General features: G+C 35.6%; 1 protein-coding gene across 1 annotated transcript in view; it reads right to left on the reverse strand.

Moving 5' to 3' along the window:
* LOC129000854 (homeobox protein aristaless-like) overlaps positions 1–26824 on the reverse strand; it is a 119867-nt gene that overhangs the window by 25335 nt on the left and 67708 nt on the right. The window contains exon 2 of the mRNA XM_054427903.1: positions 6160–6400. Coding sequence (XP_054283878.1) covers positions 6160–6400 — 241 coding nt within the window. The remainder of the gene's footprint in view (positions 1–6159; positions 6401–26824) is intronic.

The raw sequence follows: 26824 nt of genomic DNA on the forward strand, positions 1-26824 counted from the left end.
AAAATGTCTGGGTTAGTTGTATTTGATAATTTCTTTTGAAGTTGTACTAAAACTTTAATATATACATGAAACCGTAAAATATATACATGAAACCGTAATATTGTTTACTTTATTTGCGTTACCAGAAGTCAAATGGAACACATAATTTCAGGTTGAGTATCACTATTCTGTTAGGTTGTCAATGTGAGCTTTAGTCAAATGTAATCTGACATTGTCGTTTCCTTGGCAATTTGTAAGAATTGTAGTAAGAGGAACTTTGCTGATTATAAAATCCTCTACAGTGCTCTTAGAGTAGTTACCTCTTTTATATCTAATGATAATTAATATATACGCTATTGGCACTTGGAAACACGAAACTAGACTACCTAACAATAGGAAAGACAGCAATTTCACCATTCATAATTTGTTTATTTTGTCCAATGTCAGTGACTTTACAGTACTACCTAATTCGTTTCATCCATCGTAATGAACGAGATCGAAACTCATCGACACGATTACAAGCTAAAACTCAAACAGTCGGCAATTAAATCAACTTTCACCGCTTGTAGGGTTTAATAGCTCTTCAGGCTTCACACCTCTTGCTTCAATCAGGCCCAGATTGAAACTGAAAGCCCCCCTCTAGCTACCTGCCCTTCCCCTAATAGTCTATATATATGGTAATCGAGGCCCAGGGCTCTATGTAAATATGGATATCTCCGCAGTGGCCGTGTAATTATATAATATAAATAACAGCCATTTATTAGCGGGATGTTTGGAAGCACAATTATATCGTTAACAGCCGGACTGACGGACGCCTTCCTGAACTTGGAGAAAATTAACTGGGAAATCTGTAGAGGGAATTGTGAAGTGTTCAATAGATGAAGAGAAAGCGTGTTTTAAAAAGTGTTCAGAGATATCAAAGAGTTTGATTTCACTGAAAAAACGTGTGTTAAGTGCCAAAGGTGAAAAATTAAAATTGCCGTTTTCGTGGTCGTATCTGAAATTGGAGACATTCTGTCGATAAATTGAAAATATTAAACAAAAACATTACACTTCTAATGGAAAAGACGCATTTAATTACTTTGGAGACAACAAGCCGTTGTCAGCCGGGGGGTAAACGCGTCAACTGGCCTTGTTTGGCGCGAGGGATGAAGAAATCACCGTTGTCCTGCTGAATTTTATTGTACTAGTGGGGATAAAACCTCACCATACGAAAAATCGTCAGTGGTTCCGTAAACTACAATCTTGACGATGAGAATCGTTTTGCGTATTAAATTAGTACTACACAACTAGTGAGAAGTGAAATTGAATTGTACGAAGGACAGAACTGCCAAATGCACCTGCAATTTTTAGTTACCTTTTAACTGAAACGTTGTAGGCTGTGCATGCGGAAGCAGTACTACACCCCTTAATCTAATTTGGTCAAGTTGGCCATAGACGCCAAACGTACGTGGAATCGTCAGTAGTGGTGTAAACCGTAACCTTGAACGTGTCAATGGCGGTGCGGGCGGAAGCAGTACTACACCCCTTAATCTAATTTGGTCAAGTTGGCCATAGACGCCAAACGTACGTGGAATCGTCAGTAGTGGCGTAAACCGCAACCTTGAACGTGTCAATGGCGGTGCGGGCGGAAGCAGTACTACACCCCTTAATCTAATTTGGTCAAGTTGGCCATAGACGCCAAACGTACGTGGAATCGTCAGTAGTGGTGTAAACCGCAACCTTGAACGTGTCAATGGCGGTGCGGGCGGAAGCAGTACTACACCCCTTAATCTAATTTGGTCAAGTTGGCCATGGTCGCCAAACGTACGTGGAATCGTCAGTAGTGGCGTAAACCGCAACCTTGAACGTGTCAATGGCGGTGCGGGCGGAAGCAGTATTACATCCACTTATCTGATAACTCCAGAATCTTGATACAAAGACGGATCTCTCTAATGCAATTTGAATAGCGCGCTCACATTTTGCATAATTTTAATGAAATTAAATTACACACTTGTTGGGCTGTTTGAATTTCAAAACCCCTCGGTTGTCCGTCACACGGCTCGTGGTTGGCGCATCGAGGTAGACTTCTGGAGTGATCGCTAAATGGGGCAAAAACGGTCCGTGCTGGAAAGCGGTGGTAGGCAAGAACGAATTCGGGCGTATTTCAGTATCGTGCGCGCTGCAGTTTACTCGCTGTTGTAGCTCAACGGAAAAGCTCCAGTCAAATAAAACTTATATATTCTTAATCTACATAAACATCGGATTCTGACAGTATAAATATCTTTTATTGTAATAATTATTTCGAATTTTAATAATTGAAAATATAGAAGACTTACCAGAGACTGACATGGAAAAGTCACTAAGGGAGGAAAATTTTTATTTTTGGGTTACAAACAAACTTCTAGCGGGAAAGTTGTAGCCAATGAGTTGATCTTAACTTTCAAATCAACCAATTTGTGATAAAATGATTGCGTCATTATTAAATCGTTTGGAAACGAGCGTGGGACGGTACCGCGCCGCCACCGCGCGGCCACTCCCGGAGTACAGGTCGGCCAAAGTTTCTGTGCGCGCGACCAGATCTGGTTGAGTCTAGGCAGTCTAGGCGAGGGGGTTGGCGGGGGTACTTTTGTGAAAACATTTGTGTCTTGCTACTCACTCACCACTACCCCCAGCACTGCCAATAGCCGGTGCCCGTATGTTTTAGTTCGGCTAGTAGCGACCCGTCCACGCGCACAGAAGTTTTGGCCGAGCTGTACCCGGTCCCGGTTGTGTAGCTTTGTCGATATGCATTTTCAGAAAACAATCTAGAACGTTTATTAATAAGTATTTATATAGGATCTTATCGAAAATACATACTTTCCTTTCCACATGTGCTTTAGGAGTAAAATTAACAATCAAGTTTAAGATTAAATTTATAAATTTGTTTTCAGCTATACAAACGACCAATGTTCATTCAAATCAAATTGATTATTTGCCATACTTTAAAAACAAGAAGAATATTTGGAGATTTTTACGGGTAAATTTCATGAATGACAACCCGAAATCTGGGATTTTTCGTGAATGCAGTGGTAGCATTGCCAGGCATTGATAGGATCGAGATGTTTTTTGTTTGTTTACGAGCAGCGCACACTTGAGTTGGGCGTCTTATCATCTCTGCCATCGTTTGTTGATATTTTAATGCACTGGACTTTCAGTTTTAAAATGTTCCCAATGTTCTAAGATGGTAACATCCTGTGCAGCTATTAATTGTACAAATAGGCAAGCAAAGGGGACGACCATCGGATTCCACAGGTAAATAAATACAAAGTTTTCGGATATATTGTTAAAAATTATAGGTTTAATGTCTTGAATAATATTTCAAGTGTTATTGAAACAAATTCCTATTTACTTAATTTAAATTATAGTAGATTGGAAATAATAAGCGTTAATAGCAAATTTTGACCATTACAACGCCCGGCTGTCCCTCGAAAATTGTGCAATCCAAACGGAAAATTTTTATTTCGTTTATTTTTATTATTGTTGTTTTGAGACCAGCTCAAGTAATAATCTACTTGCAATTAATGTAGCTTTTTCAAAATTTATACTACTTTTCCCGAGTTTAAGGAGTTTCACAGATTGTAAGTGCATTGTTTTTCAGATTCCCACAAAACTGCGTAAGAAATGGAGCTAATTGGACTGTTATGACCCTCTATCCAAATTTATTTCAAAAGCCAAAAAATGTTTAAAAATATTATACGAATGTGTTAGGGAAATATTCCAATTTGTTTTTAATAAAATAAAATAAAACATGTCACTGACAAGAAAATTACACTAAAAGTTGAAGTTAATCGTGTTTTAAAAATATACCTGATGTGAAAGTAAGAATGAAATTAATTCCGAAAGAACCACAATCTATTAGAGAATACAATTCAATCGTTCATTTGTCCTAAAAAAATCATGTCGTCTGGAAACAAAATAAAAGTAGGCGCGCGTCGCGATTTTCCCTATCCCGCCCATCTTAGCGCTGGCGTTCTTGCCTACCACGGGCTGCTCACAGCTACTCGCGGCCGGACCGAAAAACGGTTCGCTTCAACACGGGCGCGATCACTCCAGAAGTCTACCTCGATGGGTTGGCGCTTGACAGCTTTAATTTGGCCCTAAATTACACCGCTGCTTAATTTGTATCATAAAAGAATACGGTTTAAACTTTGTAATTCGCGACGCGTCGTTAATTTACCCCCATCTGACTGCTTGAGGTAGTGTGAGTTTTATGGAGAACAAAGAGATCCAGTTTTGGTTATATAAGTGAGGAAATTTTTTTTATTTAGAGATTCTTGATTGGAATTGACTCATATTTTCACAACATTATATGTAAACCCATAGATTATGTTATACCAATAGTCAATGGTTATACCTAACAATTAAGGATAACAGCAACTTTCATATCATTCAGAGTAAAAACAGTAAATAGTAAACAGAACGAGGTAAAACTAAAATCCATGTATTTTTACAGGAATTTGGAAAATTAAAAAGTTAGTTAACCTGTGGGTGTTAATACAAATTCTTATTTCAGACATCTGAATATACACATATACATTATTGAGATCTAATCATGTTATTCTGAATTACCCAAAAATACAGAGGAGATATACACATGCAATACACTCCAGGGTGTATTTAATAATGCGCAATCATCGTTAAAAATCTTTTGGCGTGATAACTTGATTATTTGTACATTCTTCATTCTTAAGAATGTATTCCCGTTGTATTTCTGTTAAAATAAACAAATTGAGGTGATAGATTAATGTACTGACATGTATTGTCCGAGAATACACAGAAGATATGCTTCTCTACCTAGGCAATACACTACAGCGTGTATTGAGCGCCTTGCAAGTTAATTATTCATACAGCACAGTGGCGGTAGCTATTGGAACGCCTATTTGGCACAAAACCACCCAACTTTACAGCCCAATACGCCTACACCGCTACTACCGCCATTCAAACATATTTATGGCTTACTTTGTTGGCTACATGATTCTTTTGTTCGCCTGTACTCGAACGAAATATTTATGAGATAATTAAATAACCCGCGGGAAATGAATAAGTTCTAGATGCCGGAGAGGACGGTTTTGTCATTTCCATTCGGTGAACATGACCTGGCGCCAGACTGGGTGAAGTTAGGATAATTTAGGATTTATATTTCATCTGCATTTCTCTAGCAACGACGTTTGTGGAACGTAAATATGTGTATTTATCAGCGGCTTTTGTGTTTGGTATTAGAAGAGAGTATAGTTTAGTTTCTGTATCCGTACATTTTTTCTTTGTCTCTTTGGGAAAATTTGGTAAATATTTGTACCACTATCGACAGTTTATATGAATAAGTTTCTAGGCATTTTGCTACCTTCACAAGTGGAACGCCATTTTCCTGTGTTTACTAATGAGCTGAGTGGTAATTTTAGGAATTTTAAGACCGATTTTCTCAATTCCCCTAGTATAAAATCGCCAGTTCTATCCTAAGAAAGGCGTAAGCTTTTTTATAGAGCTAAACTAAATCCAGCTCTCATAATCATCGTGTTTTCCGTAAACGATCCTGGATATAGAACCGGCTGATCTTAAGTCAGTAACAAAGCTTACATCCCATTCAAAATGATGATCTTTTATAAAAAATATCCATTGTTGGCTTAAAATACGTACTCCGGTGTGACAGCATTGTATAAAGGTAATCTAAAATACACAAAGGACCATCGGATTGAGGATTTTATTCCTTAGTAATACGTTAGGACCTACCAATGTCTTGACTTCTCTATTGAGTGACGTACGAAGGCCCACTTTATAATCTCTAGTTTCAAAACTTTACTCCAAAATATGGGATGCATCCGTATAAAAAGCTAGTTCCAACCTCAACCACACGACGCCATTTTTGAGCTCTAAATCCACCTTTTACAATTAATGTTAAAAATCTTCTGACAGACTTTCAATTTCTGACACAACACATCCTTGGAGTATATACGGTCCCACAGGTTCCAACCGAAATCCAACATCCATTCAAATCTACATGGGTTATCCTTCACGTTTTCCTCATAGGATCATTACTTTAGTTAGAAAATGAATGCTGAAGTTACCCTTTCATTAAGAGATTTGCCAATTCATACTTTCAGTTCAATATGATACATGAATGGCCATTTATTGGATCTGTTTGGTTCTCTGTTTCTACTTTACCTAGTGAAGACGTCAGGATAGTGTGTCCTGGAGAACGCCTTCTCCAGTTCCTCCAGCTGGAAGGAGGTGAAGGTAGTCCTGTAGCGTCTCTGCTTCCTCTTCGGCGCGGAGTTGAAGTCGTCGAGCTCTCCCTCGCTTCCATCGTCGTCTCTCCCTGACACCCCCATGGTCGTCTCTCCCTCTCCCTCGCCCTCCACGCTAGCCGTCTCCGGGGAACTCCTTGGAGGCGTGCTTGACAGTTCTGGAAAAAAAACGGACCGTAACAGAACCAGCAAATATATACAGAATATCATACACCAACGCAAGAATATATGATCATCTTTGGATATAGCTGAACAGGTAGATAGTAAACCCAAATCAAGAATATGTGTAACATAGTAGAGTCCTCGGGTGTTCAGAAAATATAACTGAATGGATATGACTGACGTAAAAACTTAGTATTCGTGGATGAACGTTCATGTCTGCACTGTAGTAAAACAATCATCTGTCCTATCTAATTGAAGGGTAACTGATAGGTAATCAGTAGTATCATAATGATAGGTAATTGGTAGGGTAACTGATAGTAGTAATCAGAGAAAAGATCCGACTTGGTCTGATCCTGAGAGAAGTCATATGTTTTTTAATAGTTCGAAACTGGACCCAGCTATCTTTTTGCATTAAGGTTTTGGTAAATAATCCGACTGATCATTTAGTCAAGAACAAAACGATTATAAAATTAATTTACTTAATGAATAAATGCATCCTTAAACAAAACAAATTCTCCGTAATCTTAAAACACGCGTTCCGATGAGTCGGCGTCGTATCAAATCAAACGCACAACTTAAAAACGTGACTCTGATAGTGACATCTCCATCGTATATACACTCAAGTAAACACGATGCTTTGTCCGAGTACCGAAGGAGTTTCCAGGAATATAGAACACCCTCGGAGGAATGTAGAGATAGTAGAGCTGAAGCCAGAATAGTCTAATGACTCACTGGAATCAATTACAGCCAATGATTGAGCGCCACGCACTACCTAGACTCACCTTCAGTCTGGCGAGTCAGTGTTCAGGAAATGTTTGGGGATTAGTACCATTCCTGTGGATTCTATTTCCCGAAACTAACCGATCAGAGGATTACGACTTCAGGGGTTTCCACTTTTTGGTGTGAGCAATCAGTAATCGACCTTGCGATTCCGGAACTTGCCTTAAGGGCAATGTCCTCGCGATGCTAAGAAATCAGAGATCACCGCATTTGGATAATATCTTTCCACCTTAAGATAGACGTTTTATTCTACAGATGATTTTATTAATTTATGTACATTCATCTGATGAAAATTGAAAATTCTTTGCCTTCTTGGGTAATAAGCAGTAAAACGGTGTGTCTAAAAGTATTTTGACACACAATTCAAGACACAGTTGTCATTTGTAATTTGGTTTAATTTCGCCGCTTACTATCAATGACAAGATGATACTGTAGAATGTATTGAGCCCAGGGTTTAAGCATTGAGCGTTGATTAAGTCAACGCTTAAGAAAATGTAATGTCTTTCGACTCAAAATCTTGTTATGTCAGGAAAAATAAACCCCAGCTCTGTCGCTGACCGAAATTCCTAGTTTCCAACTGAAACCCCAATCATCTCTCCTTAGACCGATCAATTCTTCACTATCAGAACCCCTAACTTTCTCCAATGCCACAACCCTTTGCCGCGGAAGTTGTTTCTCACCGGACGCGACGCGATGTACTGTCTATAATTCCATTAGCGGCGAGTATTGGCCCGTGAAATGAGCTTGCACGTGTGTTTTGTATAATTGTCCGGAAGAGACAACTTCCTGGCCGTTAGTCCAGGTGTCAATCGTATAATTAATCCTCGCCCTTCCTACATTGTTTTCCACTTAATCAATCCTTTCGCTCCGTGTAGCCGATGTCGTGCCCCAACTCTTAACCAGATCTGATAAAGAAGCTGTCCGATGTAAGCTCATTGCGTTTGGATTATATTTTGGGGGAAATGATCTGATATGTCAGTGGTAAAAGTTGAAGGAGGTAAGGTTAGGCAACTGCAAAACCAACGTTCAGCCCATAAATCAATACGGATTTCATACTTGATTTGAATAGACAACGATCAGCCCATTCTCGTCATCAAATCGTAACTCCATACATTCCAATCGGCAGCACAATTCCAATCGCATAAAACACGCAATTAACAAGGTGAAAGCAACCACAACTTACGATCTGGAACTTTCACGAGTGAATTCGTCAAAACACACGGTCAGATCATAAATAACCGTTGATTCGTCAGCACGGCGGTCAATATCGGTAGTTATATGGAGTACAAAGAAAGGCTTTTAGAGGTGCTGATAGAGGCTAATGGCTAGAGGCTGCGCGGCGCCTGTCATATCGCGCATGCGTCATATACAGTGGCGCCGCGCACGCGCCGTAGCGTACTGCACAGAACGAGACGCAGAAGCACTTTAGGTCTGTATTTGCCTTAGTTGACAGGATGTGTTGTGAGAAAACAGTGTAAAAATGTATATATTTTGCTGTACTTTTTCCAAGGCCAAGCCTTGAAATAGCAAGGACATGAAATTACCTAAGGCATCGTATTGGGCAGTACAGTTGCTATCATAAGGAGTAAAAGGTTGCGGTATATTGCAAGCAAACTGAGGACCCTAAAAAATCCACAGATGCATCACGCTCAAAATTATCAGTGCATTAACTGTCACAAAAATAGGCTATGGTTTGTTCTTTATTTTTGACATATTCTAAAAATATTCTTGTAGAATTTAAGCTTCTGAAAAACAAACCATCAAGGATACAGACTATGAACTCAACGAGCAAAAACTGGAAGGTCCGGTAATGTTCAGAGCTACACATAAAACTTCAGTTTATGAACAAGATCCTGAAATATAGAATAAAGAAGGACTTATCTTGCAGCAATAATTTATGAAACAAGTAATTTTATGTTTAAATCTCTCAAAGAACCTCAGAAGACGACGTCTATTTAATTTCTCATTTACCGTACCACACGTCTCGCTGTGGCATGTTATAACAAGGCGATTGTTCAACCAATTAATGTCAGGTGCCCAGTTAGGGGGGTCGAGTCAAATTCGTCTCGCCGTCTTCCATCAACACAGCGTCGTTAGCAGGCAAGGCCGCTTCGTTTAGGCTAATTAATCATGGGATTATCACTTATATTTTGTTCTATTACAAGGCAGTTGGGCCTCTTCATTAGTAATTCGATTATTTTCTGTCACATTAATTTTGAAAGTGACAAATAATTGGTGTCAAAACAGCAATTAATAAATTGGTAGACGGGGTAGGTGGAAACTGGTATTTGAAGGTTTTGAATCTGCAGAGTTCTGTTTGCAGAGTGGACTTCACATGGATGAAAGGCTGTCTACTCATGGATTAATCTTATTCTTTCCTAGTGATGTCCTTTTTCATAACTTGGTACCTCCTTAAGTTGTGGACAAGGTAGAAAGTACCGTAGATGATCAGCCTTCTTCGATTCAAAAACGTGTATTCAACAGAAATGCTAATACCAAGTCTGAAAACTCTATTTTGGAAACATGGAGTACACACTGTATAGGAAATGTACCAGCAACTTTTGACTTAGTTAATTACTATAGCAAGTTCCTATGGATGATCCTCCATCCACTTTTATTTAGTCCATTTAGTTTTATTTAGAACCATTTGCGTCGGCATTGACGAATCGTACAAGGCACAATGTGTAATTTTTAATTTCAACTGCATAAGTGCTACTTAATAAATATAGTGTAATTCTTAGTCAAATACTATAATCTACAAAATTGCTTTTTAGAATCATCCAAGGGCCAATCTTTTTGCTAATCACAAGAAAAGTTTTAGAGAGCGTTCAAAGTATCCGTATACATTATTCTTGACACTTTCATAAGTAAAAAAAGACAGACTAAGTAACACTGTTTTTTATCATTCCCCTATAGAACCATTTGCCCGCGATCACACCGGATCACACACTCAACACTCGGTAGCGACGGCGAATTTAATGACACGTAAAATTGCCAACAGTAGCAGCACTAACTCCGCTAATTGCAATACTTAGTGTTGCAACATATCACTGGAGCAATTGCTCCGTTGCGCTCATACTTAATTCGACATTCTTGCTCATGCATTAGGCAAGCCTAAAGGCGGTGACACACTATCGATCTTTTCCCCGATCAAGACCCCGAACCGAGCAGGGAGAAGGGAGAAGGGAGATAAATATCAGCAAAATTTTACTCCGAACATTTCCCCGAACATGACCAAGACCAGACGAATTCTACCGAGCGCGGCAAAAGGAAGTTTGGAGAGAGATAGAGAGTGTGTGCGAGTGAGAGCGCAAAAAATGCACACCAGACCAATGCCAAAAAGTTTCTATAACATAAAAATTATTGTTAAAAGTCGCATTTAGAAAACTTGTCGCAAAAATGAAATATTCTAGAAGGATGCTTAGTTATATCTATTGATTTCTATTGGTTTTATTCATTGAAATAACGTTACAGAATGATCATTTTAATTGCCTTTAATAATATTAATGTTTATATTATTTTTGAAAGAATTTAAGTCAACATCAATTACTTAATTCAACCTTAATATTATTTATATAATTGATTTAACGGTTTCTACACTTTCAACCTTGACCAAACAAACCACAAACATTACATCTTAAATGATTATATAAAACGGCAACATATTACCCAACATTTATTTATTTTACCAATTAAAGAGGTTAATTGCCATATTAAATCAGAACTATCAATGCTAGCGAAGGCGGCCGCTCGGTGCGGCGCTCGCGACGATGTACGGGGCAAAAATGTACCGTGACACACTATCGTACATCGGACCGTACATCGGACCGATCTTTTCTTTGATCTTTCGCCAAAAAACCGCCTCCAGAGCGCTCGTCTCCCTGCTCGGCCTGATGTCTTGTTCGGCGTCTTGATCGGTGTACGGACCCGTGACACACTATCGAACATCCTCCCTTCGACCTCCCTTCTCCCTTCTCCCTGCTCGGTTCGGGGTCTTGTTCGGGGAAAAGATCGATAGTGTGTCACCGTCTTAATGGATTAGTGTTATGCGATAGCGAAACGGATATGCCCCTTTTAAAACGATTTCTTGTATGTTTTGAAACTATGTTGATGTGATATTGTTTGAGACAAACCGTAGTTGTTTGAAACTAGTTTTTGATGGTGTTGTCACAATAGGTATTTTGTGTTGGTCCTGGAGAAATGCTCATTGCAGCTTTTAATGTAATGGAAAATACAAAGATGAGCATGCCTGATCAGAGACCATTCAAAACAACATGTCTTAAACACACATTCTTTTCTAAACATTACACACATCCAACTCCTTTTTAATTGGACACATATTTACTAACCCACAAACGTTGTTATTTCGGGCCTAACCTTTCCTCAAAATTTAAAGCTCAACTAAGCTAGAGTTTATTCAATTCTGACAACTTCATGATGGATATTTTTTTAGTCTCTGAAAAATGAAGAGAAGAAACAATTGAGGTTTTTTTTCATTTTAACTCGAACTCTTTTCATGCCAACAATCCCTAGCAAACCTGTATGATTTGTCTGATCATTTATTGTTCAACATATTATTGATTATCATCAACGGGACTTGTTCGAATACTCTACCACCTATGGGTCACATATAGCTCAGTACATACAGATAGAGTTAGGTTTAGAACGAAGCTGTATCTTCTACAGCCCAGGTTTGGTCCAGGGTCGAGACACAGATCCTCATGACCTTGACACGGAAGTGCTCTCTGGTGATCCGTCACTACTCAATCATTATCATTATACTGTAGTCTCTTAGCATCCTGCAGCTATAGATAGGCATGTACGTAAACTGTTTTATTTATTGTTTATAATCTAAGGTTCTTTTTTACGAATCTTGGAAACATGCAATATAAATTCAATGACAATGTGTCAAAAATCATCACCACGATAGCCTTTTGGAGTTGGAACTTGGTGTTTGAAAATTTCCAATTTGCCTGGGATGCCTGTTAAGACACTGCGGAATAAAATTACGCTGTCGCTAATGGTTCGATGAAGGCTTGGAACAAACTTTTGTATCCTAATTAACTTTGAAATGTTGATTTCTGACTCATTTGAAGATGCTACCAATGCTACTCAGTTATGAGAAAATTCAATTATTAGCCATTTGAAAAATAATTTGGAATTTCAGTAATTTTTTTGTCCGAGGACGCTAGGCACGAGCCTGGGATTGTTTTTAACATTACTTCAGGCTAGACCTAGGGGTTGCGGCATTATCACTTATATAAAATCCATTGGTGACTTGGTGGGGATCGAACCCGGGACCTCAGGGACTGAAGTCCCGCGCTCTAACCACTACGCCAGCTCCTCCCCGGAATTTCTGTTATTATAGATATACCACGAACAAAACAACCTGCGCAGAAACGAAAAGATCATCATTATAGCACAAAGGGATTCGTAGACAATTGTAATTACAAATATATTTGAAAACATATTGCTCCAGAATATTCGGACCGACAGATTTGTTATTCGTTAGTCAAAATATAAAACACTCATCGTTTTAAGAAATGTTATTCAGAGTTTTCAATGTGATTCTTATAACGATTTCTAGCAATCTATTGGTCGTTTCTACGTGTAAAAAATTCAGACAGACAAAATAGATCATTGAAGAACACAGATCATTAAAGATTCAACCTTAAAGTTGCTTGAAACAGAGATCAGTAGTTGCAGCGTAAAACCATACGTAAAACTTAAGAATCAGTTTGTGGATAGCGACGACTATCTTCATGTTCCATACAGATAACCATAAGTGGTTTGAATATGCGTTTTATCTTGTAGAAAAGTGACATGAATTAAAAAAAATCTCCATCCTTTTTCATCCTTTAGGTACAAATTTAATATTCCTCCAATCTTCTACAAACAACCTCCAAAGCTACATCCGTGTTCCTTTGGAGAAAGAAGGACGATGATGTCACTGATGCAAATCTGAATCTGACCAACAAACAACAGTAACAAAACAATACACGGACTCATCAGAGCCAATTACCCAGGCTTGATGAATTATGCAGTAATCTAATTAGGGTGTCCCACACGAGTCACACTTATAATGTCATCAGCTGCTTGACAGCGGTCCCTTGGTCTCCCACTGGTTAGTTTTAATTATATTGTCGTTAGAGTTGTCACCCGGACATGTCGGAACGGGGTTTTGAAAAACGGGTCAGAAACGCTATAGGTCGGTAGTTCAGAGGTAGTTTTGTCCCCTCTCTGCAATAGAGGAATGTTTTCGGAGTGCAAGAGTTGTCACCTGAAAACTGAGTGGTGTAGGAGTGGGGTTTTTAAATCACGTCAGGAGCATTTTTTAGTCTCTTGTAATAGAATGAAGGTACATATTAGAAGTGCATTTAAAATTGTTAACTGGACATTGAGGGGGTAGGAATGAGATTTTGGAAAAAATGCACATGAGGCACTATAGGTCGGTAGTTCAGATATAGCTGTGCTCCCTCTTGTAATTGAATGAATGAACATTTTAGGAGAGCACTTACATTTGTCAACCGGACATTAAGCGATGTAGGGATGGTATTTTGAAAAATGGGTAAGAAGCACTATAGGTCGAAGGTTGAGAGGTAATTTGTGTTCCTTTCTGTAATACAGTGAATTCTTTTAGAGAAGAGTACATTCTACAATCGTACTTTTATATCACATATAGTGTTTCAGGGCTAAGGATGAATTTGAACCTAGGTACTCTTACCATTGTTTCAGCTCTACTCTACACGTTAAAATATAATAGTAAAATACGGTGACAACAATCTAGATGGTAGGATCCCATAGTTAAACTCAAAGTAGAAAATGGTCTTCAGGAAATGACCAAGATTCAACGAAACAATCTGCTAATTTCGATTTAGATGCTTTGGACTAGCATTAGTGCTAGTAACTAATTTCCAAAGCAGCTAAATCGAAATTAGCTGATTGTTTCGTTTTGCAACATTTAATCTAAACATTTAATGACACGGGTTATGTTTTGTATTCAAATTTGAGAGAAATGTTTTAGATGAACCGAAGAATCAAATAGTTCAAAATCTTAACTACTCAGGGCTAGTGCAGCAACATAAACCGTATTGGACAATTTAATTATACAGCTCAAGCTTCGTCAAACCTCAAATCTAATTTAAAACCAGGTTATTCAGGATGATTTAGCTCGTTCAGAAAGACAGATTGTGTTTTCGCGTGATCACCCCCTCCGAGTGTCCACCATGAGGCTTGAGGCAAGCTTGTGGCAAGCTTGAGGCAAGCTTGAGGCAGGCTTGATGCTGCTATAGTCTCATTAGGCCACTGTTCCACACCTCAACAATGATCAGTTCCAGCACTGCGTCGTTAGTGTTTCAATCACAGCCATTGTGATCAGCTCGACAGTCGGCTTGGCCCCCGGCGCCCGCTAAGGCAAAGGACCTATCATTTGTTAACTGCCTGCCACTGATTTTGGTAGTCACTATCTCCTAATTAATTGAGCCTTGTGAGCCATACAAGTACCATTATTATCTACGGGTGCTGAGGCGGCACGCTTTGATATGTTGCGTAGCTGTTTTCCTAAGAGATTCTGAAACACATGTAGCGATGAAGACTAAGTTTATGAGTAGTGGAAACACCAAGTAGAGCATTAAAGTGAATTCTACTTTCAAAAATGTATTTTTCCAACTCATAGTTTTTTAAAACGGTAAGATAAGGTTTCTTAGTTAAGTTTGGAACGTTTTTCAAAAAACTATTTTCCTTTACAGAATTTCCTAGGTTAAAATCGGTGGCGACGGTTAAGGCTTCTAGACGTATCCATATAGCGATAAATTTATGCACTGTTTTTTATAGCATAATCCCGTGCTTTTGGGTGTGTTCGTTTTGCCCTAAACTTCTAATAATCAATCGAATCCATTGTGACTAGTCGAGGTGGGGTCGTTTATCTCATAGATCTATATGTATTACGACATAAAAGTTATTCCGTAAAAGATGAAAGGTGAACGCAAACTAAATTACCACTTATATGTTTTAAACTGCACGTAACGATATTTTCTTTAAAACAACCGTATATCGTTTCAGCGTGCGACTCCAAGTTGTCGCCAGTCCTCGAGAACTCCATTACCGGCCTGATATATCAGCGATTCGGAGAAGCCGATGACAAAATAAAATTCTCAAACACAAATCCATTCTGTAAACAAGAAAATAAAGCCAGAACCAATTTAGGAGACTAAAATCAACGCGAGTCGGGACCATTAACAGTATCAGAGGTATTCGGAGAGTGTCTGGCGCCGTTCTGACCGTGACTTACTCTTATCACTACGACAGACAGACAGACAGACAGACAGGAGTGTCACCTGCCACAGTGGCGAACCTCACAACCTACATCGTAAACCCAAGGTCAGTGGAACCTGGCTTTGAGGTAGAGCAGTAAATGTTTGCAGCTGACGAAAAATCATCACTAAATTTGCAATTTGTTTTGTGTCGCAGATGGTATGTTGGTTTTTGTCTTCCCTGGCGTGAGTTTTCCCTGACGTAAGTCTTCCCTGACGTGAGTCTTCCCTGACGTGGATCTTTCCCTGAGTCTTCCCTGGGTACAAAGGTTCAAATCACACCAATGACCAACGCATTTTAGCTATATGACATGGAGAGAACCGGTGATTTGGAACCCACTATTATAGGTTATGGCTTGCCTATCTAAAAATGAAAGAGGATATGTGTCAGAGACTCAATCTTTCTCTATATTCTAAAACCCACTCTACTGCAAGTCAAACGGTCCACACACATTAATATACTAGATACTTTCTCTTATGGGGATGTTTTAGTGTATTATTTGGCTCTCAAGATTTTGGATGGAAAACATCATAAGCTTGCCAAATCAGAAGATGACTTGGTTATCATACTAAAAATCATATTTTCATCGTGTTCACAGTTGTTATGTAGCAACTCGGTGGCTGGAAATAATTTATTTGAATGCAAACTATATTATCAAGTGGCAAAAGTATTATATTAAAGTAGTAAGTTATATTAGTATAGAGAAAAGTAAATTTTAAGCAGCTTAGTAAAACCAATTAATTTTATAGCTTAATTTCGTATTGAAAGGTACTTATTATGGTTGTATTTTGAGCTCACTGTTGCAATTTTTACGCATTCATTGTCGTCTAAAATCAAATATAAATATGAGTAGACAGTATCTTTAGAAAATGAATACAACAAAAAAACTACAATTTATAACTAAACCTAACCTAACCTAAATTCTTGATAATAATTCGTTTTAAATTTCACTACAGTCGCAAAATCCAAACGAATGAGAAGATACAATATCCCGAAGCTCTTAAGCCTAATCGTTTAACAGTAAAGAAAATCCATTAGTGCTTTTTACAGGGATGACAAAATTTGTAAAAGCCCTAATTGACATTCTCGGCGTCAAAAAGCTCGTTTGGGGAATGCAGGAGTGAACAGCACGGGGCAGGCATGCTGTGTGACATGAAGCTACGCCGTGCCGGTCTGTTATTAATGTAATTAACACAGCTAGTGGTTTTGCTCTGTTGTGGTATACGTGGAATTGCCGCCACATACTATCTCAAGTATCTACTGTTGGACAAATTGTTGGAAACTGCCTTGGTAATCTGTCATGGAGAAAATAAACTTTCCAGCTTTTTGTTTACTTTACCTTCTACAGTACCATAGACTAAGTAGTAACGTCATAGATTAATGGAGTATACTCATTTAATATATGGCAACATAAGTAAGATTCTCATCCAGTTGTATTACCTGAAGGTTATTTTTTAAGTTTGTTCATGTTGGTAACATTGAACACTAGTGTTGACAATTTGTATCTCTTATTTTGGGGTTTATTTAATGATTTGTGATTTTCCTTTTGGTTATATTATAGAATAAATAAACACATTTTCTTTACTCTGTGGTTATATAACCAGAGGACGAGCTATTGTTTATTTGTTTACCAATTTATTTCGTTAAACTATTTTGAAATAACTGAAATAATAAGGAAAACTGGTAACAGGAACACGCCCCTAGAGGAATCTGAAGGAACTAAAATTAAATTGTCTTCATCTGATCCAAGCATGAAACGTTTAAGGGTGATTTTAAAATCCATGCTTATACTTAATACTGGCAGATAACAACGGTAACGAATATAGATAAATTAAGTCATATTTCATATTTTTCTTATTGAGTCACTATCAAGTTTAATACAGAAGTGTAAATAATATAGGCCTAGCTATAGACCATATATAGCATTATTGTAAATGTATATATCTCCTTTATGCGTATCAAGATGGCAATTTAGGACATTTGAATTTGGATTAATATTCCGATTAATATATGTACTTGTTCCACTCAGTATTGCAAGGAAACAACTGCATTTGGACCCCTAGTATTTTGTTTTTAACTGAGTTTATTTGATTCAACTTTGCCTATTAGACACAGTAACAATAAACTTAAATTTATGATCTAAATAATAAGTAACTTAGATTAATAATGTTGTTAATTTTAATGCTTTTAATTAATTAATTTGATTTTAATGATTGATTTTTTATGCTTTACATGATCCTTTATTTTAACACTTTAATGACTATTTCATTTTTAATTTTAATGGAAGATTTTTTTATTTGACAACAAATTTTGTAATAGTCTCTCTAGCACCATTCATTATGCCAATTAATGATATAGAATTTAGATTATGCTTGTTTCTTAAATAATGTTCACGTTTAATATTTTTTTCTTCATCTACTTCTAACGGTAGATTTTTTAAACCCTAGTTAGATCAATTATAATTCCACTTTTACATTTTGTGTCATATATTAAAATGTCCAATTTTAAAAATTACTTCATCCTTGGTAGCTGTTTATGTAACGAATAAACACAAACAAGGTCGGAAGTGAAAATTTTTTTCATATAAAACTTAATAATTGTATGTACAATCAAAATCTGACGTAGGATTTTACAGTGGCGTTCGTGAATCCTTAAAATGGCTGAACAATATTGGTTTATGCAAAATCAATAAAATTCTAAAATGAAAAAAACAACTTACAAATCGTAGGGAGAAAAGAATGAGTTCGAAATATAATTTAAGGTCGTTCAGTTAAATTTTCTGAGAAACTATAAATATTTCGAATAATAATCTATTCTATATATAATTCAGTTTTAAAAATCTTTGTACAACTAAATCTAGAGTTCTACTGGATCGATTTTATTAATTGATGGGTCGTTGGAAAGCTTAGGTCGTGTAGATTTGCAAATAATTATGAAAGTTTGTTTTTATTATGATTTATGGGGAAAAATTTCAAAAAAACATGTTTTCCATAAGAAATACATTGAAAACGGTGTTTTTCACACTTTTTATTTGGGTGCGACTTTTAGCTGCCTTTTTTTAGTGTTTCCAAGAAGTGTATGGTATCACTTTGTAGGAAATTTTATTCTCTTTCAGAATATCACCTTCCACTTTGGTCGATTTCCTCACCATTTAAAAGTTATTTGCAAAAAAGCTAAGCAACCTCCGAATTTATAATAATGAGAAAATATTGAGTTTGGGATATTTTGTTAAACTTTGTACAACTAAATCTAGACTTCTACCGGACCGATTTTGTTAATTAATGAGTCATTGGAAAGCCTTACTCATGTAGATTTGCAAATAATTATGAAAGTTTGATTTTATTTAATATTTGTGGTAGAAAAATAAAAATAACAAAAATACATTAAAAACTTTTTTTTTTAGGTTTTTATTTTCAAGTTTATATTTGTAGTCAGCTTTTGGCTGCCTTTATTAAATAATTTCAAGAAATACACACAAGTTATTTGTAGGAAATTTTATCTTCTTTCAGAATATCACGTGCATTTTCTACGATTTACTCACCATTTAAAAGTTATTGTCAAATTAGATAAGTGACCTCCAAATTTTTAGTTGTTAAAAATACTGAATTAGGGATATTTTTGTTAAACTTTGTACAACTAAATCTAGACTTCTACTGGACCGATTTTGTTAACTAATGTATCGTTTGAAAGCCTAATTTGTGTAGATTTGCAAATAATTATGAAAGTTTGATTTTATTAAATATTTGTGGTGAATAAAGAATAAAAAGCAAAAATACACTAAAAACTGATTTTTTATAGTTACTATTTTAAAATTTCAATTTATAGTTAACTTTAGGTTGCCTTTTTTGAATATTTTCAAAAAATGCCTAAGAGTACTTTGTAGCAAATTTTATTCTCTTTCAGAATATCACCTTCCACTTTGGTCGATTTCCTCACCGTTTAAGAGTTATTTGCAAAAAAGCTTAGCAACCTCCTAATTTATTATGGTGAGAGAATATTGAATTGGAGAGATTTTTGTTAACTTTCTACAACTAAATCTACAGTTCTACTGGACCGATTTTATTAATTTATAGGTCAATAAAATCTGTGTAGATTTCCAAATAATTAGTAAAGTTTGAGTTTTATTTATTTATGGTAGTAATACGTTTGCTGGTATGAATAATCTAAAAAAAATTATGGTAGTAATAATGGGTTAGCCAGTATGCATCATCTGATCATATGGAACACATGTATTAAATTTAACCTATAGTTTAACAGCTGATTGTTTTATTGTTATTTCCTTGATTTTTCTTTGTTTACATTTAGTTGTTTACTATTTGAATTGGTGGTTGAGGTCCGTAAAGTGTGTTTCTAAAGTGATGTTTTTAATCTGTACCATTAATAAGTATTGGTAAGTTAAGTGATGTATGGATTTTATAACCAAAAATTATTATTTTAAACTGTCAATTATAAATTATTCAAATTTAATTTATAATTTACAGTTTAAAATAGTATTTAATATTCGTTATTTTGAAATAAACTCAATATTTTACATTAGTTTAAAAATGAATAACTTTACTCTTCACTACATGGTTGGTGATGGAAACGGTTTTTTTAGAAGTGTCTCATTTTTACGCCATAAATCTCAATACAGTGATATACGATCCACGGTAGTTGATGAAGTCGTCAATAACTGGGACTACTATTGTCCTTTGATCGTAGGGGATAAGACATATAGACTAGAAGTAAAAAACGCGACGGAATACAGAAATTTGATGACCAAAGATGGGGAATACGCCGGTAATGTCGAAATTGAAGCTGTAGCAAGAGTTTTTGACTGCCAATTCAAAATATATGCTGAGAAATTGGATTATTTTGTAACGGTTGGTGAAGGCACAACGATCTATAAACTACGATTCTCAGGTAATGTGGATGCTGGGCATCTAGAGGATATAATCTTACCAAAATCAAAACGTGGCCGTGCATCAAAAATATAGAAAAAGTAAAACATGTTCTGGCAGACGTGAATCAACAGCTCATAAAAATAAATTGAAGAAACCAAATTATAGTATAGATAAAGATTTACTCCAAGGGGTAAACAAGTGTTTATCAAGCAATCAAAAGGATGGAGAACCAGAAAATGAAAAAGAAACAGAACAAGATAGTCTGACCAACACTTCACTCAGAGATGATGCAACTTCCTCAACCTCCTTAATTTGTGTATTGGGAATGCCAATACACAAATTAAATTTAAAAATTGGAGCTGTAATAATGTTGCTACGAAATCTTAACACAAAACGGGGGTTATGTAATGGCACACGATTAATTGTTAAAGAACTCAAGCCCAATTAAATAATTTCAGAGGTTTTAACTGGATCAGCAGCACGTGAAATTGTATTCATTCCAAGGATTGACTTAGCACAGACGGACACAGATTTACCATTTGTTTTAAAAAGACGGCAATTTCCTTTAAAATTAGCGTTTGCTATTACAATAAACATAGCGCAAGGCCAGACATTGGATAAAGTTGGGATATACCTTCCAGCAACAGTATTCAGCCATGGGCAATTAATTGTGTGTTGCAATATCAAGGGTTAAAAGGTTTGAAGACATAAAAATTAAAATTATCCCTGGCAAAGAACAAGGAAGATTATTAAAACAATCAGATGAAGTCTTTACAAAGAATGTTGTTTACAAAGAAATACTGTAAATAAAATATTTTTGTAAAATTGTATTTGTTTTTAATTATTTTACTCTTTTAGAAAATCAGTTTATTTTCTAAACAATTTCATTCTTTCAAAAATGTTCAGGTACTTACGAGAGCATATATTATGTACTACTGTACTTTCTAGGGACCGTTGTATTTATTAACTACAACGGGCTCTGTTGCTAGTAAGTAATAATTTCAGTAAGAGTAAGAGCAAATACTCGTAGCTGGCCACTATGTCGTGAGAGCGCGAATTACGTGTATTATTTGTAGACTGAGCTATAAAACAGTTTATTACTTGAACAATTACATGTTAACTAATGTTGAGTGATGGTTAGTTCTCATGTTGTGTTAGCAATTACATTTATACTATGAGTGTAATGGGTTTTATGTCGCTTATTTCATTTACTTCCCTATCCATTATTCATATTTTAACCCCACTTGTATTACATTAATACTGTATATTGTTAAAACTTTCGAAAAAAAACTACTGATGTAATGTTTGAATCACAATTAACACGTACATGAGCGTTTGAAAGGTTTAAATATTTCTAGTTGTTATGCTACCGGTTACGTGTTCAACACTTGCTATTGATATACACAACTTATTTAGGTTGAGAGAGTATATTTCTACAAAGTTAGACAATACTGTAGTTTGAAACTGTCTCTTCCGATATTATCTTTAAATGTCCCTGTGTATGTAAACAATTAGCAAAGTTTCACTGTTGTATCCCCAATACCTTTGAGCCTTAGAATGTTTAATAAACTTACTCATTTTTCCCCTTACTTTCCGGAATCATACTATTTATAAAAATATTGAATTTTGTTTTATTTTGGCTAAAAAAGAAGGTCTATGTTTGTTATTTATGTTTTTTTTGTTTATATGTAGGCATACTGCTAGTATAATTTAAAAATATTATTGGGCAAAAATACTTACATAAACAATCTTAATCGGTCTAACGATTATAAAAGACTGACACCAAAATGATATTTAGTACCAAATATGTAAAATATGTATATTACGTCAATTTATTGTGTTTTTTCTCTTAGAGGAAGATCTAAATTAAAATGGAGTACAAATAATTTATAAATAAAAAACTTTTTTAAACAAAACGTTTTTAAACGCCCTAAAAAGTAGAAAATAATTTACAAATAATTTATAAATATGTTGAGAGAGTATAAATACTTGTACGATTTAAAACGAAAAACCTGGGGTGCATGCAATAGATAGTTTACCTTCACCTACTGAACTAATGTATTATTATCAATTAATTGCATGCACCCAACGTTTTTCGTTTTAAATCGTACAAGTATTTATACTCTCTCAACATATTTATAAATTATTTGTAAATTATTTTCTACTTTTTAGGGCGTTTAAAAACGTTTTGTTCAAAAAAGTTTTTTATCTATAAATTATTTTATACTTTTTAGTTTTAATGTGTGTGCATGTTAAATCTATTTCAAGCATCTATATCAGATTAAGACAGAGGCATGTGGGAAATCTAAGGTTTATTTATTCACTCGAAATATTTATTGTTTACTTTATATAATACTAAATAAACAAAAATTGACATTATTTACCTTGATACCTGCAATCAGATTGTTTATCTTTATTTTGAAATGTTTGTTTGTATAAAGAATCTCTTGGGAGCATAACCTGTACCTCTTAACCTCTGCTCTTCGAACTGTCAAATTTAAGTATTTACAGCTGACTTAAATTAGTTGTTATATTTACATCCTTTCAAAATGTAAACATGAAAAATTTTTGAAGCCCATGGGGCGTAGCCCAAGGGAAATATGAAAATTAAATGATATAATATTGCAATGTCATCCATTTGTGAGCTATGTTTCAAATTTCAAGTCTCTAGCTCATCGGGAAGTATCAAAATTTGCAAGAAATCGATTTAATAAAAACAAGCCCATGGGGCGTAGCCCAAGGGAAATATGAAAATTAAATTGTATAATATTGCATTGTCTTCCATTTGTGAGATATTTTTCAAGTTTCAAGTCCCTAGTATAAAATCGGTTGCAAAATTTGTAGCGGACAAGAAAGCGACCTAATAAAAACGTTTTAAAAATCCAATATTTTTAGATGTTTGGTCATTTTCAGTGGGACTTCCTCCTTAACCTTATGGTCAACAACCTTATCAACCTTATGGTTAATCGTCTCATATTACTTCAAGATATTGTCAGTTCGTTTACTTGACACTATAAATTATAGCATTTACTTATTTAGTAGCGTTTATTGATTTTAGGTGTAAATTACTATGACATGTTTATTATTTCCAGCATCTTTTGCATCGTCCATTTGCGACTTTTCAGCTCTCAAAGATTTCCAAACTACCTCATACAGTCTTTACATATTTGAGTAATAATAGACTCTTTGATTAAAAGCGTTATTTTATAAGCCTATGTCGGCTGGCCTATTAACGCCCGCGTCTGGCCCTGGACGAGATTATACCTATTATAAAAGCGATTATTGTCATTATATAACTGATCCAGAACCAGAACGGTAATGCTGTGAGATTTTAACGGCTCTATAATAAACAGACCACTTATTACTTGTAATATAATTTAAGTTATTATGGAACTAATTAAGTAAATTGGTCGGAGCCGGGTTTCGAACGCCGTTGAGTGTAATACACTTTGGACACCTTGGAGATTTTGGGACATAGTGTTGAAAGAAAATTAGAGACATTTAAAAGGTGATAAAATCCTTCGTAGATCATTGACGGTTGTAATTACTCAGTTTCATGGGATGATAATGCACTGCTTGTTTTGAATTAAATCATTCTCCTTGTTATTAGAGAAGAAGTTGAAACAAAAATAGTGAAAGTTTTTTAATTACTGTTTTAAGAGCGACGTTAATTAATGACATTGAAAATTACAAATATAAACTGGAAAATAATTTTACTGTAGTTGTATTTCAACTCGAGATTAGAATAAAACAAATGACAAAACGGGAAAAAATCAGCTTATTTGAATAACTTGTTATACTTACTTAAATCCAAGTTAGAGGGAAACTTTGAAGTGCCAACAGGTGTAACTATTCGGAATTTCTCAAAACTTGTTGGCTACATTTTGAAAAAAATAATATGATATATTATCGGAAACTAAACTTGTTTTGAATATGAGTGGGAGAAAACAAGAAAAGATAAATGTATTTTGTTGAACTATTTCCTTTCAACTGTCTTAGTTACAAAACCACAAAATACATCAGAATGGTAATTTCCACAAGATTTTTCGAATAATGCGCGCAAATTATTCCACACTTAATTTGCGTGCATATTTTGATTTAAAATATGTTTTTGATGTTCCACTTAAAACAGTGAAATAGTGATAAAATGCGTTAAATATGACTCTAAATCCAGTCTCTGAACTCAAGCCCAATATAGACCAACGTTCGCTACATTCCAGTAGTCAGTACGTAGAACCAGAAACCAGTAGTCAGTGTTCTACTCGCACCATTAATTCCTCTTAATTCTTTCATTAATTTTTTACAGCAAACATATTACTGGAAGGAAACGCTAAAGCCGAACCAAATTGGTCATTCGTTTTTTCATACTAATGGCTATTAATGGTTACACAATTATATTAATGAGACTGAGAAATCTCAAGCTACGAAATTGCCCAATCATGAGATTATGATTCCGGGCGCAACCGGTACTTATTATACGTAATAGGTACACATGTTGTGCTATTAGGCCGTTATGGTGTCATTGTCTTCACCCCCCCCCCCGCCGCCACCCTAGATAAGAGATTGATAACGTCCACGGTGTCTGGACAGGAGATGAAATCACTTAAGCTGACAAGAAGTCGTTAGGAAACTGTGCTAGTTGAAAGTTTTGTATCACAGTGGACGTCATGAACCACAGAGACGTCACGGAGTGTTGGTATATGTAGCATGACGTCATCACAGGTCGGGTAGTAAAGGGAGCAAATAGCATTTAGTTTTACTTTGATATTGTTTTAGGGGAGTACAACAGATTTGTTGAGAATATGTGACTTTGAACTAAGTTAACCAAGGAAATTTTACCTAAGTGTATCTATCTTTTTCAAATTGTATTACTGAGACATCTAGATTCTATAGCTACCATTTGGCCTCAAAAAAATGTACATCTCCCAAAAAAAAATACCCTAATTCGACACCCAACTCCGATAGACTTAACTTTGAAGTGGGCTTTTAAGAATCGTTCTTGCTAGTCACTGTTTAGAAAATTTGTAAACGTATTGACTCAACGGGAATATTTCCGAAATGTTCTTGATTCGAGACCGATTATTACAACTGCTATGGTCTTATAAGCACACTTTTCTGTCTCCAACGAAGCAAATATCTAACGAAATTATCTATACAACACTTAAGAAAATTATACCTCAGTGAAACCTTGCTCAAATGTTATGTTTATTTTACTGAGGCAAACTAACAAGATTGTGGTTTTCTTTTACAGCTACCCTCCAAACTATAAACCTAGGTAAAATCAAAACCAACACATTTTAGTAAGGTATCACATTTTTTTTAAAAACATTATTTTTTATTAAATACCTATAGTTAGAGATTTCTTACTATACACACGATAAGAACACTCGAAAGCATTTCTACAAAAAATCTTTCAACCCGTTTCGTGATTCAAAGCAATTTCATCGTCTGTGACAAAATAGATTAAAACTTGGTCGCTCGTGCTGGCGGAAAAGTGTTTTAATTGCTTGGCCAAACTACGACGCTAATCCGTTTACAACTTTGGTCGTTCTGCTTGTGAAAACAATTAAACTGTTTGATTGTTTGGCTAATCTTTGGATCTCCGCAGAAGTCGTGGTTGAAATGTGTCTAGTTACCAATCTCAGTCGAGAAATGTTTTCTGTGAATGACTATCAGGACTATCAACGATATAGGAAAATTGCGATTTGACACAGGCTGTTTATTAATTCAACGTGTTACTACAGTGCGCATTTCGTCATTGTAAGGACGAAATAATGTATCGCGAAAATTAGTGGTTTCTTTTCTAAATTCTCTCATTACAATTTTAATGCAATATTTATTAGGTTATGTAAGGCATGTAAACGTCGTGCAAATCTTTGTTTTTCCCTTTATGATTAATTATTACAAAGCAGTGATCAACATTGCATTAACCTTCCTAACTGCAGTAAGTTTTTTTTTCATTACAGAATAAGTTTTTTTTTTGTTTTTAGGTTGAGAATTTTTACGCGATAATGCAGACATTTTTGTGCAAGAATAAAGTTGTTGTATTTTGTTTAAATTATTAATTTTGTGACGTCACCCAAATCGTGTCCTAACATGTCACCTATGTTAATATATAGATTAATTTTACCCTATGCCCATTGTGATTTCGTCATCGAATCCAATTACAAAACTACGAAGAAGAAAGTATTTGACAAAATTAGACTGCAACACATTGTTTCGGCTTACAAAAGAAGAGGTTTCGAATTTAACGTCCAAACAAAACAATTTTAAGAAGTTGACAAGTTGAGTTGATAACTGTGGATAGTACGCATTAACCGGAAATTCAGATAACTTGTTCAGATAAGATAGCGCTCAGATAACAACGTGTCCGGATAACCACGTGTCCGGATAACCGCGTGTCCGGATAACCGCGTGTCCGGATTACCACGTGTCCGGATAGGG

Source organism: Macrosteles quadrilineatus, unplaced genomic scaffold, assembly GCF_028750875.1.
Source record: "Macrosteles quadrilineatus isolate MER2022 unplaced genomic scaffold, UCM_ALF_1.0 Scaffold_8__2_contigs__length_117827958, whole genome shotgun sequence".
NCBI lineage: Eukaryota > Metazoa > Arthropoda > Insecta > Hemiptera > Cicadellidae > Macrosteles > Macrosteles quadrilineatus.